General features: G+C 45.2%; 1 protein-coding gene across 1 annotated transcript; it reads right to left on the reverse strand.

Annotated features, from left to right (window-relative positions):
• Nucleotides 1-11,087: 11,087 nt before the first annotated feature.
• ATP5PO (ATP synthase peripheral stalk subunit OSCP) lies at nucleotides 11,088-19,631 on the reverse strand. Its single transcript, XM_036880266.2, has 7 exons — nucleotides 19,524-19,631; nucleotides 18,362-18,412; nucleotides 17,447-17,557; nucleotides 14,966-15,095; nucleotides 13,841-13,953; nucleotides 11,550-11,636; nucleotides 11,088-11,269 (listed from the first exon to the last, which is right to left on the reverse strand). Exons 1-7 carry the CDS (start codon nucleotides 19,557-19,559, stop codon nucleotides 11,156-11,158), a joined length of 642 nt encoding a protein of 213 aa, XP_036736161.1. The 5' UTR covers nucleotides 19,560-19,631; the 3' UTR covers nucleotides 11,088-11,155.
• Between the last annotated feature and the right edge of the window lie 434 nt (nucleotides 19,632-20,065).

A 20,065-nucleotide genomic window follows, 5' to 3' on the forward strand; every position in this document is an offset into this window, starting at 1 on the left:
CTTGCATTGTGTCCTGTCTCGGTGACCTGGTACCCAGTGCTGGGTGTCCTCCTGGGTGGGAGTGAGGTCAAGGGACTAGGTGCTGGCCACCAGGGAAGGACAGTTCCATGCCTGCCATGTAAGGTGGGGCAGGTCGGCAGTCTCTCTGGGAGCTGGCCTGTCAAGCATAAAGCGCTGCCCATTCATAGTGGGAGCGTTCTAGAATCCCATGGAGTTGGAGAACATGGGGGGTTGGATCAGGTGCTTCTGGTTTTATTTGAAAGGTGGTGATCTTGGAGTGTATTTTAGAGTTTGCTCATCCTTTGTATGAGGAGAAAATACTTCTCTACTCCAAACTGCCATTTCCTAGTTGGTTGGTGTTTAGAACTCATAAGGAGAAAATCTGTGTGTGTGACACTTTTAAGAGTTTCCACTGGAAAGAGCAAGTAGGTTATTTCCATTCCTTTAGGCTCTTTTTTCTGGTGCGCTTGGAGTTACCATTGCAGCAGTGAGCACTTTGAAATGGACACGTGCATACCTGACAGGTATCAGGGTCACTTCAGACTCGAGGAGTGCGAGAGTAGCAATGGCTCTGCTTGCTCCAAATGGACTTGCTTTGTGCAGTTGGAGCCTCCTGTGCCCCAGAGGGGGTGAAGAAGGCAGGCGACCCTGGGTGTCTTGCTACACTTGTGGGAATAGCCTCAGTTTCTACCAGGCAGAAGTGTAATCAGGAGCACCAGAGACCAGCGACCTGGTGAAGCCCTCAGATGTGGTCTGAGCCACCCTAAGAGGGTGTTGGTATAAGTGACACCTCCTTCTCCCTGTGCCCTAGGGCGCCAAAATGCCTGCAGGCCTCCCCCTACTGCTGGGGATGGTCTAGTTCTGTGGCCGAGACTCACCTGGCAGGGAGCTGAGTCATATTTTATGGGGCCCACTTAGTATCGCGTAAGTAGAGTTGGCATGTTTACTGTACTAGGAAAGCAGCTGTTTGAGCTAGAGGACAGGAATGTTCTAGAACTGTTTCCTTACTTCGTTGTATCAGATCCAGCATATGCTTGTAGGTCATCAGGCTCTACTACGGTACATAACCTGATATCTTCAGGAACCAGAATCTATTCCTGATAAGCATGGAAAACTCATTCCACATGGAGGATAGAACACATCTAACAGGTCTCTATCTTGGGAGCATCAAAACCCAGGTGCCAACACATTTGAAAATCCTATCTCTGGGTTGTGATCTCTCAGTAACATACCTGACAGTGCTAATAGTGCATTGTTTTTACAGGGTGTCCTCATCCGGGGTCACGTCGCCCTCCCAGGGACTGGGAGGCAGCAAGAAGGTGGCCTGCCCCTGTGCTTTTCATGGCCTCATTGTAGATCTAATTTTAAGTCATTTAAATGACACCCAACACGTGCAAAAACTTGTCTCCACCTCCAAATAATTGTGTTAGTGACTTGCAGATCAGTTCCTGATGTAAAAGAAGGAACCCTCTTTACTCTGGCGTTGGGGAACCAGATTAACACCCACATAATAGAGTACATTTTTCAACACTATGTGTGGTTGTCATATTTCAGGGTAAATTTGCCCCTACTGTATGTCAGGGTGTTTTGTGAGTTGTTTTTAATAGGATTCTGTTCTACTTTCTATACCAGCCTATATTGTTAATATCTGAATAGTGTGAATATTTTCATATTCAAAGCCCACCAAGTAAAACTGTGTTCAGAAGTGGGCTTATTTGGTCAGCCTTGAAAAAAATTGAGGGTTTCTCTGCCTTTACAGAGAATCAAGCAGTAACCAGGGTTTCATTTTCTGCAGTGGTAGGAATGCATATTTTTCTCCTAGGAATACTGTTTTTGTACTTTTATCATTTAAAAGCAAAATATTCCTGTGCGGCTGTGTTTCTGAAACGCTGTTCTTTTGCATTTTCTCCTGTTATATATACTCCAATCCTTGATTTCTCTCCTGTTTCTAAGTAAAATGGCGGGGGCAGGGGCAAACAGGGTGATGCAGGAACCCCAGAGAGGGAGTGGCTTTGCAGCGCGTGGTTAAGGGGTGAGCAGTTGCCTTTCTGTGTACTGTCCCCACCAGGGAAAGCTCTCCCAGCCGGAAACCTGCAGGTCCCCCTGGGGTACCCCTGGATGCTGGTTCCACCCACCGCAGCTCCGGGACACGGCTCTTGAGTAAATTAGAGGACGAGCCGGTGGTCTGAGTCAAAAGGCTGAGGAGGGAAGAAGCTATCGGCAAGCTTGGGGTTGGCCCTCAGCACGCCCGGGGTACCCAGGGACGCTTTGCCTTTCCCTGCTGCTATGACTGGGGCCGTACAGGGTCATTAGCCTCCCCATCTTTCTGCATCTGCTCTGGTGAAATCTCCCTGTATTCACCACGCCAAGGGCCTCAGGTCTAAGTTGCTGTGCCCCGCTGCTGGGCCGACCTCCGGGCAGGCCAGCCCAAGAAGGCACCCTCTCCCCAGCGGGGGTTCTAGAAGTCAGGTCCCCTCCCCTGGGATGGGATAACAGAGCCTCTGCTCGAAGACCATGACGTCTGGATTTCTGATGTAAAGAAGTAGCGGAAAGATGCAGCACATTTTGTGGTGTGCGCGTGCGTGCGTGCATCCACAACAATGAATGCGTAGGTGAATCGAACAGGGACGCTGGTCTGACCTCCCACAGTCACACTAGGACCCTTTACACAATGAAAATTCAAGACCCTTTGTTCAAAAGTGTAAAGAATTTCGAGATGGTGGCAGCAGAGAATTAAACCATCCTCGGGCCTTCTCAGCCCAGCGTCCCGTGCAACGCACACGTGCACGTCACCGCCCACGATGTGGTTCCTGCGCACGCGCTCCTTTCAGTTGGTTTTTGAAGCAGGTGAGGCGGGTTTTGTAAAGCTTCCCTGGGCAATTTGAGGAGAGCTGAGCTGCTACACTTTTAAGAATGTCTGCTTTTATTTTATAAAAGCAGGGATGGTCTGGACTAATCAGAGGGTATAAGACCTAAGCCCCTAGTTGACAGATGTGTCCCTGGGCGGAGAGGGAGCCGCCTCCCAGTCCTGGCTGCAGTCTGGGGTATGCCTCGAGGGGTCAAGAGGCCTGGGCACCTTTACTACTTAAGCCACTGATTTGAATTAAGCTTCCTTTTGGTCTTTAGTCAGCCACGGAGGCTTTTCTCTCCTATCCTGGGAGGACAGAGAGGCTTTTCCAGCCTCTGTTCTCAAAAATGACCATCAGGGGAACAGTGAGAAGCAGGGAGGGTGGGGGACACGCTCACGCCCCTGCCCCAGGGCTCCACCTCCACTCGCTAGAGAGAGAGAGAGGGAGGAGCCAGCTGCTTCCCTGCCCGGGCGGCCAAGTGGCCCACAGGTGTCTGGGGACGCCTGCTTCTGAGAGGCAGCAACTTCCCAACTGGGATCTCCCCATAGGATCCCATCTATGGCTTTTGAGTGGGTCATGTCAGGAGAGAGGAGAGAGCCACCGTGCGAGCGTGTGAGTAGCCTCCAGTTTAGAAGACAGCAGCTCCCAGAGGCAGAGGACTGGTCTTGCTCAGTGTTTGCTGTTTTCTCTTGCAAGCTTTTCCTTGCACTGGGCTGGACACTCCAAATCCTTTGCATTTCTGCTTGCTCTTTGCAAATCAATGTCATTTCTAAACACAGAGCAATAATCCTTTCTATGGTTCCTGATTCTGTCTGGGATTATAAAAGTTGACAGGTAAAATGTCCACAGAAAGTTGAACAGGAGTTGTAAATTCACCTTGTGTGGATTTAGCTGCATCACTTTGGATGAAATAGTGAATTCGAGCTTTGCTTCTATGAGTAATGCAATCTTCCAAACTACTGAAAGTTCAAAAAGTGTATTCTAGAGGCACTGTGTATTAGTTTTCATGAATGAACATTTTACAAATCAACATTCTTAAAAATGTCATCTGCTAAATAATCAGTGTCAGAAAGTAGATAGGTAAAGACCTTTGGGAATGATATTTATTTTTTACACATGCATATAAAACATACATTGCCAATAGCCCAAGTGTCTTTGAACTGTGAAACCAACTTCAGATCTTGTCTGTGGAAGCCCAGCAAGCTGAAGTCCTTATCCCTGCAGCCCCCTTCTGCCTTCCCCTTCATAGCCCTACATAGGTAGAGGAGTTGGCAATCATATACTTCATGCTGTATTGCCTTAGCTACATTAGCTTTGTACCCTCACACCTATAGGTGGTCAACATATGTGTAAATACATGTATATAGATGAGAAATCAGCAACAAGATGTCTGTGTATGATAATCAGCTCTCAGCTTCCCATTATCTGCATTTTATGCAGTTTCCAGCTAAGAAAAATGCAGACTCCTGTGACATCAAGTGAAGAAGTTGTGCTCTTTAAGTGGTTTGTCATGAAATCTCTGCTATATGTTTATGGGAATGTCCATGACTAAATGTATATATGGTATGTAAGAGGCGATGCTGTTAAATGTTGCATAAACTAACAGATCCTGTAGCCAAAAATATTTAACTTGTTATTGTAATATGTGATTTGTCACTGAGAGATTATTTTTATGTATGTATATGAGAGTATTTTAGGAATCTAATTTAAGTGCATAAAACTATAGAAAAAAATTAAAAACCTATTCCAGGAGTAGAAAATACTTAATCAGATTACTTGGATTCAACTCAATGAAATTTCTCATATTAAAAAGAAAATCCAAGTTGTATACGTTAGAAATTCAAAGAAGTCATTTTTGGGGCCGAGAATGTGATGGATATAAATGGAAGGTATGGTGGAATGATAAAATGAAAGGTCCTCTAGCCATGACCTTGGGTGATAGGCCAGTGTTTCATTAAAAACTGATTTAAGCAGGTAACATATACTGGAGGGTGGTTGTGTCAGAAGGACAGGAGGATCGAGAGCCTGTTTCCCATCAGATCCATGTGCCATAGAAGCTTCCATGGGTTCTGGCAGATTGGTCAGGAATCTGGGGCTGACCCAGCCATCCTTCTAGAGAGTTCTAAGGTAGGAGGGAGGTCACCCCCTGACTTCTAGGCCACCTTCTGCAGGTCTCTGTCTGGATAGATGGGGCATATTGTTTTGGTGTTTGCATTTTCAGTGACATTTCCTGGGCACCCTCACCATCCTCACCTGTAGCACAGCTGGGTGGGTTGAAGAATCAAGTGTGGGTTTCTGGACACACTAAGCAGGCAGCACTTAGCAGCTTCTTAGAAGAGAAGGGTTCCTCCTCTTCCCCTTCCCAGAAAAGGGTCAGAAGGTCCAGGCTGCTTCTAAAGCACAGGCTTTGTATACTTTGCCACCAGAAATGCCCCTGCAGGCCACCTTGGGAGGGACAGAATGCAAAATCTCATGAAATTCAAAGTCTAAACTCCTGAGAGAGGCATTTGGAAGCCATTTCAAGATATGGCAACCGTGGGGGTCCAGCCTCCCCTAACAGGCTGGAAATGACCCAACAGAGAAAAGAACCAGTTCCTGGTGAGACTGAGGGCCTTGCATGGGGATCAGCGTGTGTGGAAGGTTTAGGGCCCGTGTGGAAAGTTTGAAAGGATAGGTGGGGAGTGTGAGCATTAGGTTCTCAACATTTCTTTCAACAAGCTGTGTGCCTCTTGATGCTGCTCTCCAGCAGTCCAGGTCCCTTCCTGATAGGACGGAAACTGTGAATACCACAGCCCGGGTGCCTTCCTGGGCCTCAGGGCTACGGAAGCAGTGATTTCTGGAAGCTTCCTGGAATCTGTTGAGTCACACAAGTAATCTGCAAATCGCCTTGAGGAATTGTCCCTGGAGATGTAACTGACTTTAGTCCCCAAGATGGAGCAATTTCGAGAGCTTGGTTGAACTTCACTTCGGGAAGGCAGCATTTGAGGCTGGCAGGCAGATGAGCTCTGGCCCAGCCCCCAGCAGAGGTCTTGACCATTCTTTCTTGGCGCCATGCCCTCTTGGTTGGGGTAGCAATAGAGCTGCGAGTAGGAACGAGTCAGCCAGTCAACTGCTCCTTGGGCCCTGGTTATTTCAGAAAGGTCTGGGGACAAGAAAAGCCAGCATGGGGCTCCAGCCCAGCCATGTTTGCAAGCCACCCCACTTAGCCTTTACCTGTTTGCAGAAGAATAGATGATCTAGGACCCCAACATGAGTCCCTTGTGTTTCCAGTGACAAATGGGTCACAGCGCTGGTAGCATATCACTCCCCTCCCAGCCCTGCCTGGGGGTAGGACTAAGGCACCACTCCATAAATGTCCTGTTGACTGTAATATACTTCTGTTGCCAAATAATTGTACTGTTTAATTTTCCATAAAAGGGAGACTATATTGTCTGGTATGTAATGTCCATGGAGTTCTAAAAATTACTAGGCACTATTATAAATTGTAGAACCATGTATTTGTCTAAGGTTTGATGAAGCAGGGCCAAAACATTTTCTTTTTTTGTTTAAAAGAAGCTGAGGCTAGTTTGGCTCCTTGATTGTTCCTTTGGCACCTTATGACGTATGTAATGTTAAATTTTACCGATTGAGATTTTTTTTTTCCTTAAACCAGTAGCAACATCCATACAGATTGCTATTCCTGGGTATCTTGAACCTAAAAAGAAGAATCTCTTCAAAACAACTCTTTGGTCATTTTGACCTGTATGGTTTAATTCACATAGTTCATGAATAAAATGAGAAAAGCCAGCCCTGTCACGGTGGATTATTTTGGGTTCTTTCTGCCCGCCTCCTTCCTGAGCAGACAGGAAGCAAATGGCCCTGCGAATGGCATCTTCCCCTGTGTGTTTCCTTCTCCTGCAGATAAGGTTGCAGTTGTGGAAGGAAAATTATGCACAAATAAACTTAAAAAAACCAAACCAAACCAACAACCTTTTCAACTTGCCCACACCTTCAGACGAATGTTAGCACTACATTGAAATCAGTTTCCCTGAAATTGGAGAAGTTCTCTGTCAGGTTGGCAGGAGGCATCTCCAGGCATGGAGCCGGAAGAGCAAACAGCTAAGAACGCCTCAAGGGCAGTCGGAAGCCCCAGTGCAGCTCTCCTCGCAGTTCCAACGCTGACCGTTCTGCACGTTCAGACTTGACTTTTAACTCTGGGCACCATTAGCAAACCCAGCACTGAATTTTATTGTTACCTGAATTTTAGGGGTAATTTATAGCATTTTCTTCTCCGATTTTGAGGTAATGCCTCCCTGTTTCATTATTGATGTATCTGAATCCAAACAAGTCCTTTAAAATCTCTGGTTGGTATGCTAGTTGAATTGTTACAGCACATTTTTAAGAAGTTGACCCTAAGGCAGTATATATCTCTGCCTTTTTAAAGCCATTAGGTCCCATTTTTGATAAACACAAAAAGCTTTCCTGGTTGCTATTTGAAGCCTAAAAAATAAGTTAAATATTAAAAACAAAGAAAATAATAAGTTACTTTTCCAAACTACAACTAGTTCTCTGTGAGATTTGACAGTTGCTGGTATAAAACGTGTTGAATAGAAAACCTATTTAACCCAGTTTAGTAGCCAGCATATTCAAGGAAATATAGAATATTTGTTGTTTTTCTTCTAATTAAAGAATACTTGTTAATGGAGAAAATTCAGCAGGCACAGAGAAATAAAAAGGAAATAAAATCAACTAACACACTTCCACACAAAACCAGTCACATTTTGACCTGTATTTTTTCTCTGTGTGCGTGTGTGTGTGCATTTCAGATGCTCACGTACCATAGCTAATATGTCTTGAGCATTTTATCATTTGTATAGATCATCTTACATTTTGTTTGATTGCTTTCTTTTAAATCATATATATATATTCTTCCACAACTTGATTTTTAAGCACTGCTTGGTATCCCAGTCTGAAGGTATCCTATTTAAGCAATCCTGAATGGTTACCTGTTTAGGATGCTTTAACATACTCACTGTGGTAAAAAGGTGCTGTGAAGAATGTCACTGTTCAGTGTTTGGGTTGATGTCTGGTGACCACATGGGGCATGTTTGAAGCATTTCATCACCTCCTCCATTCCCATGTGCCTAATCATCAGGAAGTTGTTGAGCTTGACTGTGAAGGACTTGAGCAGTATTCCAGCAAGAGGGTTCTTCCGAAGGTGTATTTTCCATCAGCTGTCACACGTCTTACCAGCTTGTGGCTTTACAGTGATTTTACCATGTGCATGATGCCGTTTGGTGCGGCGTGGGCCTCAGTGCAGTTAAAGCGGGGAGGAGGGGGACGGGAGCACTACTCAGGGCCAGACTCAGCTGCTGACACTTAGAGGCCTGCATCGCGTGGCTTCAGCGAGAGCGGTACTTCTCCCTCTTGCTGACAGCCCCGAGGCTGAGGTCAGGCCTGGCAGGGTGGCTTTGCCCCTGAAATGACTCGGCTTTTACCGTGGAGGGCGGTGGCTCCGCTTCCACCATCTTGCTGCATCAGCCAGAGGGAAAGGGGACCTAAACTAGGATTTACACATCAGATCCTTGTACAGTCAGTCCGGGCACGCCCATACTTCAGTTCCTGTACTTCCATCTGCTGGAACTTAATTCTGAGGTCAGGTACCACAAGGGAGGTTAGGAAACAATCTTTAGCTGGGTGGCCCTCTGCCCTGCTGAACTAAGGGACTGATGTTGTGGCCCGGCAGTAGTCTGGGCACGCCTGGCTCCCGCAGAAGTACCAAGAGGCCCCCAGTGGAGTCTCTCAGCTGTCAAGGTAGGTGGTTGTGTTGCTGGCTTGCCGGGAGGAAGCCAGTTTCAGCCAAGTGTGACAGCCAGGAGGGTAATGTCATGCCAGATGGAGGCATGCTGGTCCCCAAACTAGGGTGCAGGGGGTGGCTCTGTCCTGCAGGCCTTCCTAGCTGCTGTCATCCTGCTTCTGCCCACCTGTGTAGCTTTGGAAAGGGAATCACTTTGCTGTCCGAACTCTCGTGGAGGGTGACCAAGCAATGGGCGGGCACAAGACACCTGTTGTCTGGGGAACCCTATTTTCTCTAGAAGGCTAACAGGAGGGAAAATGTAGGATAGACCTGACCTGGGTACAAGTGAATCGGGAGCATCTTAGGGACACAGTGGGAAGGGGCACAGGCCCTCGCCCGAGATTAGCTTTGCCTGTTGGCTCCACTGATGGGGAGGCCACTTGCCAGGGGTGCTCAGTGACATAGAGAACAGCACAAAATTGGGGCAAAGACTTGGGCTCTGGGACCTGACCCATCAGCTGAGCAAGCATCTGACACTGAGCAAATCTCTAGGGCCCCTCAACCTCTCATTTGTAAAGTGGGGTGATGTCTGTGCCACCTGTATTACAAGGTTGTTATCAAGCTTAAGAAGGTACATGAAATGGCCTCAAAAGTTGCGGCACATCCTACAAGCAATGGGTGTTACGTCAGGATTGAGGGCAGGACTGGTGGAGCATGAGTCATCACAACACCTATCAGGACCAGGAGTCTGAACAAGCCCTGCACACATGATCTCAGCGGGCACTACTAGACGGACTCATGTGGTTACCTTCAGGTGCTGTGCTTAATCAGTCCTTGGGGCCCAATGGCTGACTAGAGGCCATCAAGCCAGCAATCAATATTTACTGACACCTTAGCAAGCATCTGTTGAGGCCCTGTACTAAGGTCTTGGTAATCTGGCTTCATTCTTGCAGATACTCTGGATGTGGGCACCATCGCTTCCATTTACAGGGGAGGCAACCAAGGTTTGTAGAAATTGGGGTGCTTCTCAAGTTGGAAGGGGCAGAGCAGGATTGCATGTCCACCCTCTAGATGGCTCCAAGATGCTTTTTAACCAACCACCGATTGTCCCAGAGAGCAGAGCAGCCTAAGTCTACATCGTAAGAATCATTGTAAATGGTAGGGTCATGTGACCTTATGGAATTTTCTGGTGGTATGGACATAAGATTGCAATGCCTGGCCCATATGTACTCCACATTTGTTGAATGAATTTTGTGGAGTGGTTCGCACCCTCTAGGTCTGGAAGAAGGTTTTGTGGCTGTAAAGGCTGGTCCTGTCAGGACGTACTTGAACAACTTCTAAGTACAATAGCCACACACATACGAGGTTACTGAGGAATCTCGAGGCAGTTTTAGAGAAGCCAAGAGTTTCTTTCCTTTGCGTCCGGTCCTGACCTGGAAACAGGACTGCTCCCATTTGTTGCCCTGTCTACATGTGGGCTGGAAAGCTTTAGAGAACTGTTAAGTTCAACTAGAGCTGTGACTTCTGGCAATCAGTGTAGCTTCCCCTGGAATAGCAGCTTCCAGGGGTGGAGGAAACCTGAGTTCCTATCCTGGGCTGAAATTCCTGGCCAATTCTCGGTTCAGAGGACATTCACAGGGATGGTTGAGAATGCTATTTGCTGCCTTCTCTTCCTAAGATCACAGCTCTCATCTGCATCTCTGCCCCAGTGGGGTTGAGGGAGTACGTGCTTGTTAGCAGATTAATTGCTTTATTCTAGATTTTCTAGAAGATGAAGACACATTTTTGGCCAGACTCTCTAAAAACTTTACAGAGAACATTACAGCCTCTACATTTAATAAGATAATATAAAGGGCAGGGCTCTAAGACAAATCATTTTGGGCTAAGAATAGGTCAAAATGCACAGGAGTTAAGTACTTATTAGAATAATCAGATGAGCACAAACTGGCTCCGTTCTAAGTACTGTAGGCAGACCCATACACTTGGCTGATGCGGAGGCTTAAAGGCACGGCAATAGGGATCACTCCATGTACTGTAGCAGGTGTAAAAGTGTGAAGCACCAAAGCATGGAGCCAGTGTGGGTTCTGGGAATTGGAGAACCACTTTCATTACATCTGACTAGAAATGGGCACCGACAGTTGGAAATCCCAGAGGCCAATCGGCCTGGTTTGCTGGCGTCTTAACTCCACCGGCAGGCTCAGCCCCTCCAAGGTGCTGCGCTCAGAGGCCAAGGAAATGAGGTGACATACCTCAAGTACTTAACAGTGCCTGGAATAAAATGAGGCCTCATAAATGTTCACTACTTTTCCTAATGGCCACAGGTTTCATAAATTCCTAAGAATACACAAACTATATTTTCCAATCAAGGGCATGTCAACCTTTTAATCGCGGGGATTCTGATAGAAAGATAGAAAAATAAGGCTCCTTGTATTTCTATTTTAAAGAAAATATAAAATAGTATGTCCTGTTCAGGAAACATTTTATTGTTGCTCCAAGTTTAAGAATTTTCCCTGACAGAAAATCAGCTTTTTCAGAAAACCTCCCGCAAAGCCCTGCTGAGCTTCTGAATCTTGGTCTTTGCAGACATATCAACATATTTCTCTCCAATGCGGACAATCATCCCACCCATGATCGACGGATCAATCTAGGAAAGAGAACAGGTTGAAAATGTAAGAACACATTGACACTACTCAAATGGAAAGATGGAAAAGTACTCTGAAAAGTCTACTGCTATGTAAATGTAAGGAGTTGTAATTAAATCTAGAAAAACGCAGAAGTCAAACTGAATAGCACATTTAAATGGAAGATAAAAAATTTCTAGTATTGACAAATTAGTATACGTCAGATCTAATTTTTCTCATTTAATAGACATTTTAAGTGTCCAATAACCTGAGGAAACATACCACATGTAATCAAAAACTTACCTTAACTTCTACTTTTAGTACTTGGCCTTTACTTAAGAAGCTCTTCAGGACTGTCTTTAACTCAGAGAGAGTGGTTTCATCCAAAGTCTAAAAAAGGACATAACATCCTTTAAATTGACATAAAGCAGAACAGAAACTTTCCATGGTAAAAGGCAAGGGAAAACGTCTCTGGCACACATCACCCAGACAGGCCTTGGGAATCCCTGTGGCCGTGCTGAGTATACAAGGAGCCAGCCTGGGGCTGCACTGCAACAGCCAGTTCCCTATGCTCATGCGCAGGGCGGGTGCAAGGGGCCTGCCCCACAGGAATACCTGCGCAGCTCACCCTGGGTAGTTTCCTTACTGCCTATAAATGCCACTCCCTCCCTGTCTCTGCTCTGCTACCCGCAGCAGTAGGATTTAGACATGAGTCAGGGGAAAAACCCTGAAGCTGGTAAGGCCTGATGACCCAGGCCTCCTCTCTGTGCAGCTCCGGTGAGCATGGCTTGAGTCTATTATTCGCTTGGATGAAAAGCCGCAGATTAACCTGATTCTGTAATCTTTCAGATCCATGGTTACTAGACGCCTCAGCATGGCCACTGCATTCCCTGAACCTGAGGGGCCTGGGCAGCTGGGGCTCCTGAAGTCAGTGCAGCTCGGTGACCTACTCAGGCAGAGCAAGCATCCCCATGTCTGGACTGTCCCCTCCTCTTGCCCCAGTTCTTATTCCTGGTGAGGTTAGAATGAAAAGGTTGCTGAAGAAGAGGCCTTTGCCTGTCAGAAATCCCGCCTCCTTCCCCACACCTTCATCAGGAGTCCAAAGCTAGCAAAAACAATGATCCATCTTCATAAAGCTCTAACAATAGCTTTTGGGGGTAGTGGGGACAAAAGTCTTATCAACATTCAACTAAAACATTATTTGCTGAGACTCTGAGGTGAGAGAACGCTGAAGTGCACACACACCTTCCATTTCGACCTATACTGAGCGCCAGGCATGTGTGTGTGAGGCACTCTGTGCCCGCCACCTCCTGACATCTGGACAACCCCGGGAGGCCAGCAGTTACACCCTTGTACATATGGGAGAACCGAGAGGTTCAGAATAGTGAAGAAGCTCAAGTAAGGTCCCACCAGCAAGCCAAGTCTAGTGCCAATATCTGAAATCAGTTTCTCTCTAAAGTCTGTGCCCTTAGTCACTAATCAAGGTATAATTTTTTTAAAACAGCAGAAACTTAAGGAATTTCAACATCAAAAGCGTTAGTGACAGTGGGTTCTAAAAAGCTTTTACAAAAGTAACAGGACTTTAAAAAACCATGCCATTGTAATGACTGGAGAATGACCTGTGCCAGTGCTTGGTCAAGGGGACAGTGTGGCTGGAGGCTGGTGGAGCCTCCTCTGAGCTGCACCGTCCAGAACCTGTGCAGTCACAATGGGCCGTGATGATTCTGTCACGTGCTCTGGTGGCACCAACTAGAAATGTGCAGGTACACACTGGGTGCTCAAATGTCTCTGGAACTGTGCACTTCTGGAGAGTTAGTCTATCTTTAAACACCAGAAATATTCCTGTAAGTGAGGCGAGGTGCTACATATGCCATGCTCTACTAATAAGCTCCACAGACTGTCTTCCTGTCGACAGAACTACAGTAGAAAGAAAATATGTATTTAAGATCATAACACTAATTCTGGGGAGGCAGTATAGCTTAAGGACTTCTGAGAGTGGTCTGTATTCGAATCCTGGTTCCACCTTTTGTGACCAAGGGTAGGGGATTTTATTTCCCTTGCTTCAGTTTCCTCATCTGTAAAAAAAGGATAATTTTACATCTACTTAACACAGAATTTGATATTAAATAAATAATAAGTTATAAAGCACCCAGCATACAATAGGCTTCAGAAAGCGGTGGCTGTTATTACTGAACACTTTAGCAAGTCAACAATATTAAAGGGCCTCTCTGCCCTGCCCTTTCCCATTCACTACCACAAAAGATTAGAAACTCTAGTTTCAGTAAACCACTTAATACGGTGTTTACAAATAACTCCAACCTGTAACAGAACATAAGCCCCTATTTCCTCACACATTTTAACCTGGTCTACATTTTACCCTAAAGCCTAGTCACTGGTTCGGGAAGCACTAGTAAGACACACGCTGGCCCCTCCAGAGTGGAGGCTCACAGAAGCTGGTGTCAGGATGAAGCAAACCTCCCAAGTGACGAGTCACCTTTTCCAATTTATGGCTTTTAGCCTGTTTTTTCTTCTTTCTTTTGCAAATGATGCATGGGACATCAAGGCAATGCAGCAGTCAACACCCTGTCACTTACAGAGGCAGTGGTAACTGTGCAAGGCACTTCTCCACGGTGGACACTCATCATGGTAGAAAAGGCAGAGATGACTCCAGGGGTGTTGGTCAAGCGACCATTTTCTGCAAGCAGATCTGGGAAAGTGAAGGTATTTCAGTAACACAAAACTCACTTCAATTGGTTCCCCAGGAGTTACTATATTCAACTGAAAAGCAAACTTAGGTTTGTGGCCTTAAAATACTATACTCAGAGTCATTTAAGAATGTGAACAGAGAAGATGCAACTTGTTATTTAATAACAAATAAGCTCCACACACAAGTAACAAAAGGTGTATGTTACTTGTGGAGCTTATTTGTTACTAAGATTCCCCTGGTCTGCACCAGTTCTAAGTCGGCTGCTACGTGCCAGCTGAGGCGAGGTGCCGTGCAGAACTGCAGCCCCAGGGGCCCACCGCTAGGTGGGCAGGAGTGAGGAGTGGGGGGCAGAGGCATGGAGCGCCCCCAACTGCCCCCCCATACCTTTCCCCACACGCCCACTACCGCCCACCACTGCCCACCCTGGACCCTGCAAGGGGGAAAAAAAAAAAAAAAGACTGCATTGACAAGCACTTATATTAGCTACGTGGGGGGTTGTGGTCCCTACAGATCTGCAGTAGATTTCTTAATCACAGCTGGCCATCTGATTTTCATGTTGGATTCCAGCATTTGGCTACAATCCCCAAATTAAAGTACTGTCTACATTCAAAGATGATGGCATGAACACACTTTCTTTGGAATTTCTATGCTGAGTTGACCACGGGATTTGGAAAGCAATCCTGTGAACCAAGGAATGCAACTAGGACAGAGGTACAGCTGCTGAGTACAACCCACTGTCTAGGCATGAATCCTACCTGTCTCTTCCAAGGGCAGAAGCTAGTATCTATGCAATTGGACATGCTTAAGATCCTTTAGACAGTGCTTCTCAAACTTCAATGTGCAAACAGTCTGCTTGGGGAGCTGGGTAATATGCACATTCTGATGGGGCAGGCTGGGCTGAGCCCAGAAGTTCTCCATTGCCAAAGGCACGTGGAGCTGATGCTCCTGGTCCATGGACTGCATTTCTAGCAGTAAAATTTTCAGACTTCAGTGAAAAAGCCCTACTACTTACTGATCAGGTTGGACGTGAGGGGCGAAAACTTCTCTTTTGCTGTCATGTCATTTAGGCTTTTCACTTTAATGGAACGCTTTACGTAGGGATTCATAATGGAAGCAGCCATTTTAGGTTCCTTCAAGATTTGCTAAAAGTACCACAAAATAATTTCTTAAACTTTTAGAGCATAAATAAATGATCCTAGCAGCTATAAACATACTTTCTTATGAATCACATATTCCATTAATTAGACTCAAAGCACGTATGAAGATAAGTTTGCAATCAATTATTTTCTGCCTTTAAGAATATACCATACCAATGACTTGATACAGGATACAATATTTCTTGAAAAATTTAGAAATACTTTATGACATTTCCTGAGCTTACTTTTGCTTTTCAAGAGATTATAAAGAAACTGGGAAGCCAAAAAATTCAATTTGCTGTGTATTTTTTATGGGTACTATTTATGTATTTAAAATGGGTAATATTCTAGTTTTTCACATATTGAGAGGATGCTACTGATGCCAACACTCTAGTGCAGACCTAAAAAGTGCTCAGACTGCAAAGGCAGCTTCCTTGACATTCCCTTAGGAGGGGGCCTGTGCATCTCAGACTGATCCTGACTTATGGCGCTCCGGGGAACCAGCCCAGACCAGTGAGAGACCTCTGGTGTTTCCAGAGCAGCCTCGATCAGTCTGGGACAGAGAGTGGACAAAAAATGGAAGTGCAATGACGACAGACACCACTTTGTCTCCACTGTGTTAATTTAGAAACGTCTGTTTTCAGTGACCAAGTACAGCTGCCAGCACCTTGCTCCCTTTAGTATCAGGCCAGAGCGCCAACGACCCACGGCAGTTCCCACTGGGCATCGTTCAGGTATGTATGTCCGTCAGCCTTTCAGTTACCCTGTAGCTCCTTCCCAGCTCCTGGCCAGAATCAGCCTCTGATCCAGGCTACTTGTTCTAGAGTGCCATCTAATGCTAAAACTTCAACTTGAGTGGCCCCAGAAACATTTTTCCATAAGAATTCCTGGCTTACACAAATTAAAATCATTCTGGAGTTTGCATTATGCAGTTTTCACGCTGCTTATCTGTGTCTGCCGCATTATCCAATGGGCAGTTAGCGACACCTGAGCAGCATCATACTGTCCTCTCAGTGCCAAGAAATCACTGACTTCCATTTTAAAGAGTCTTAACGAAACTGCCTCCTTTCTATGTCTCCATGTGCTTACCTGACTTCCAGGTTTTAGCCCACCTTATTCTACATTCCTCAACCCACCTCATTCTCTCCACTGTGAACACCACTGTTCAGGTGGAAAATGGGCCTAAGTGACAAGCAGTGGGCAATAATCACCACCCCCTCCAATGCCCATGTGTGAGCCTGTCTGCTCTAGCTCCCCCTCCCCCAAGTGCCCCCAACAGTAACTGTGAGATCGGAGTGGCTCTGTGAGGATCAATATGGCTGATCATACCAACTAAGGCTGTAAGCATTCTGCAGAGGTCACTGGTCAAGGCAGAGCTATAAGGAAGGAATACAGAACTAACATTGTCTGTTAGGCCAAAAGCATGAAAAATGAACAAAATTGCCAAGTATTATTCTATACGACTAGCCCATGAGGGTTTCTTTTTCTCCTAATGTTGAGATTAAAAAAAAAAATCTTTAGAAGTAAGTGGATTAAAAGTAAGAAATCTTAAAAACAAACGAACAAAAAGAGCTAAATTTTCTCTGGAGAGAGTATATACTAGATTGTGTTCTCCTCTCTTTTAATGAAGAACTTACTGTCAGAGACAACAAACTAGAAAATAAGAGAAGGGGAAGCAATAAAATACACAGGAACTTAAGTAGAAAATTCAGTCAATGTTATAGTGGATTACACTGTAGGCTTTTATTTATTCAATTCAAATACTCTTCTTGTGTTTAAAAAAAAGAATAGTAAAAATAAACTTTCCCCTGTAGCCTCATGGTCTACGTCAGTTCTCTACCACCAATCAATTCTATTATAATTACTAATTTACTGATTCTGTTGCCCAGCATGCATCTGCTCATTTCCCCCTTTTATCTTGGGACTAATATAAAAATTAAAACCAAGGAAAGGCCTCACAGGGGAAATAAATTTCCAGTAACACAAAACCGTAATAAATTCTAAAGACTATTTAGGAAATATTTAGAATATAAGCATAGATGTTCAAAGATGACTTTTTAATACTCTTTTGAAATGGCACATTTTCTTAAATTACCACCTTGTATTTTCTATTTCTATTTCTTCTTAGACCAAAGTCTTGGTTCCTAGTATAAATATGCTTATTTGAATACGCACCTATCATACGATGAGTTCAGAATTAAATACCCAGTATTATTACTGTCAGCATTAGTACAGTAAACAGGCTTTTTCTTTGTAGTTCTTTCACTCTTAGGATATACCTTATTAGAGATGCACAATCACATAACTAAAGGAAAAAATATACAGTGGGAACTTTTAAGTGAAGGAAAACGACTTACTGCTACTCTCAGCAATTCCTTTTCTACTTGTTCCAGTTTATTCTGTTTAGATGCCGCAGAATAAAGAGCAGTGGCATAGCGACCTTCAATGCCATATATCTGAACAGGTGGCTTTAAAAAGAGTGAGGTAGGGGAGGAGAAGAAAAAGAGAATCAGTTAAGACAATATTATACTGTCAATAGCAAAATTAAATACTTATAATTTTAAAAATACATCTTTTCCAGCAAATAACAATTTAAATGTGTCACCAAAGAATTATCCTGAATGGCAATTCTCATACAAATTAGGGATGTTTCTTTGGCCAGGTCACTCCATCTTTGTGCTTCCAGTTCCTTATCTTTACATGAGGGGCTTAGGGAACATGGTGTCTAAAGCCCCTTTCAGCCATCACTATAATTCAGTTATGTTAATTTTGAGACAAGCTTATGCTTCCCTTTAACTCAGTAACTATTTGGTTCTAAGTATGGTAGATTTTTAACACTGACAGAAGGCAGTTTTGAAAATGTCAGAGCCAGTAAAACACATGCTTATGAAACACACAAGTATATCTTTATACATTTCATAGTAACAATATAAATTTCTCTCACAGAGCCTTCCCATCAAGGTTCAATTTAATGGAGCCCTTTAGCAATTTACTAAGTGCCTGATGCTTGAGTTTTTTTTTCTCAATAAACTATAGGCTTTTTTTTCTACACACTACCATTGATGTACGACTATATATGCTTAGTGGTACTGTACGGTTGTAGTGAAAAAGCTCAGGCTGTGAATGAGAAAGACTTAGTTCCAGTCCCGCTCTAAGACCATGCATAAAGGTTTGGGTAGTAACTCTACAAAAGTTCATGCCCTCCCTGTACTGCTGTTTGACTCACACGCTCTCATCTGCTTTGCAATGACAAAAGAGTTAAGCTGACATACCCTCACAAGCTTGGCAAATGGCCTGACCACAGATGTACTGAAGCATCGCACCTTTAAAAAAAAGGAAAATAGATCAAACAAGATTACCTGAGGGTTTTCTTCATTTAAACCAATATTATTACTCAGTCGTAAATTTCCCCACTGAGAATCATCCCGAGTTGCTTGGGAAATTGCCTTGCCACTAACTTCTTAGTTTGCTAGGAACTGGCTGAGGCTAACACACAAGTATGAGAGAGAAAACACTAATTTTGATGAAATACATGTTTCAAAAAATTTTTTTTTAATTTTGGCATTTATATTTTCCCCCTCATGCAGGATTTTAATAAGAATTGGGAGGATTCCAGTCATCTAAGAGATGTACCTGGACTCCAAATCTGAAAATAAAGATCAATCCTTTGAATACTGAACAGTCTGATGTGAGAACAGGCCCTAGTTCTGGGAGATGGTATCTAATCAAGGGACAGAGTTGGATTCCATAGTTTAAAAAGCACCTGCAAGGGAACGGGTCACCTTCAATAATTCCAGCTCTGGAGCAAACTATACCCAAACTGGCTGTGGGGATTAAAAGACTTTTTAGCACTTATGTAAGCTGTACGGTATCATGCTATGTAAAGCATCGTGTGGCTATGTAGCATCAAGAGCACTAATGATCTTTCCAACTTCATCATCTAAGTGACTATGAATCTCAGCTCTACCACTTACTGGCTGAGCACCCAAGGATGAGTCACTTTACCTCTCTGTGCCATTTTCTTTATAAAAATGTGAAATATGTTTTACAAAAGACCCTTAGCACGGTTAGTGACCTGACAGGTTTAACCCAACGACAAAGCAAGATGACTTGGGGTGGGCCACGTTGTTTCCTCGGAGTCCAGGGAAGCCCGGCTCCCTCTCCCTGCCCCTCAAGGCAGCTACTTCCCGGGGCTGTGCTCGGATGACGCCAAGGTCAGGCAGGCGCAGCCCCGTGCCCACTGCCCCCCGGCGTCCGGAGACAGAGGCGGGCCGCCCTATTCGTCTTGGGTAGCCACCACTCTCCGGCCCCCAAGACCCCGACAGGCGGCCACGTTTCCCCAGATGTGGCCTCACAGCGCGGCGCTTAGGGGTCTGGTACAGGTCAACCCAGGAGGGATCCTCCCGTGGGCTTTCAGGGCCTTCGTTCTCTCACCTGCCGGGAGAGCCCGGACACTGCGCAGACGGCCATCTTTTCCTGTAGGTCAAACCTGGGCTGGAGACAAAAACGCGAGGGCGTAAGCGTGCGTCGGCGTAGCCGCCAGGCCCGCTGGGAAATGTAGGCGTTGGTGTCAGGCCGCATGCACGGGGACCTCCCTCAGGCTAGGAGTTGTACCATCCGAAGCGGATGGTAACGGCCGGACCCACAGGCTGGAGGTGGTGTTGGTGTACTCAGACAGCGTCCGAAAAAGAAATCCTTCAGTTAGAGTGGCCTTTACTGTAGAATGGATTTATTCTCTAGTTTTAAGTTTCCATTTAGATAAATACGATGGCATTTATTCCATTTCACAGTCATCAGTCGCATCGTTAGCATCTTTTCCCTTCTTACTACACTAAAGGATGTATCAGACAGCTTCTCGCGCAGTTAAAAAAATAAACTACCCTACAGCTTCCGCAGCGGACACTATGTGCCCAGTAGCTGGGCCGGGACTGCCCTGCATGCCGCACCCTTTTCTACCCCCTTCTTTCCTGAGCAGC

This window comes from Manis pentadactyla, chromosome 1 (assembly GCF_030020395.1).
Source record: "Manis pentadactyla isolate mManPen7 chromosome 1, mManPen7.hap1, whole genome shotgun sequence".
NCBI lineage: Eukaryota > Metazoa > Chordata > Mammalia > Pholidota > Manidae > Manis > Manis pentadactyla.

Coding starts and splice junctions, on each gene's coding strand:
- ATP5PO (XM_036880266.2), bottom strand. CDS start 19,559: ATGGCCGTCTGCGCAGTGTCCGGGCTCTCCCGGCAG. Junction 18,413..19,523: donor TGTCCGGGCTCTCCCGGCAG/GTGAGAGAACGA, acceptor TTTTTTTTAAAG/GTGCGATGCTTCAGTACATC. Junction 11,637..13,840: donor GCACAGTTACCACTGCCTCT/GTAAGTGACAGG, acceptor GTCCTTTTTTAG/ACTTTGGATGAAACCACTCT.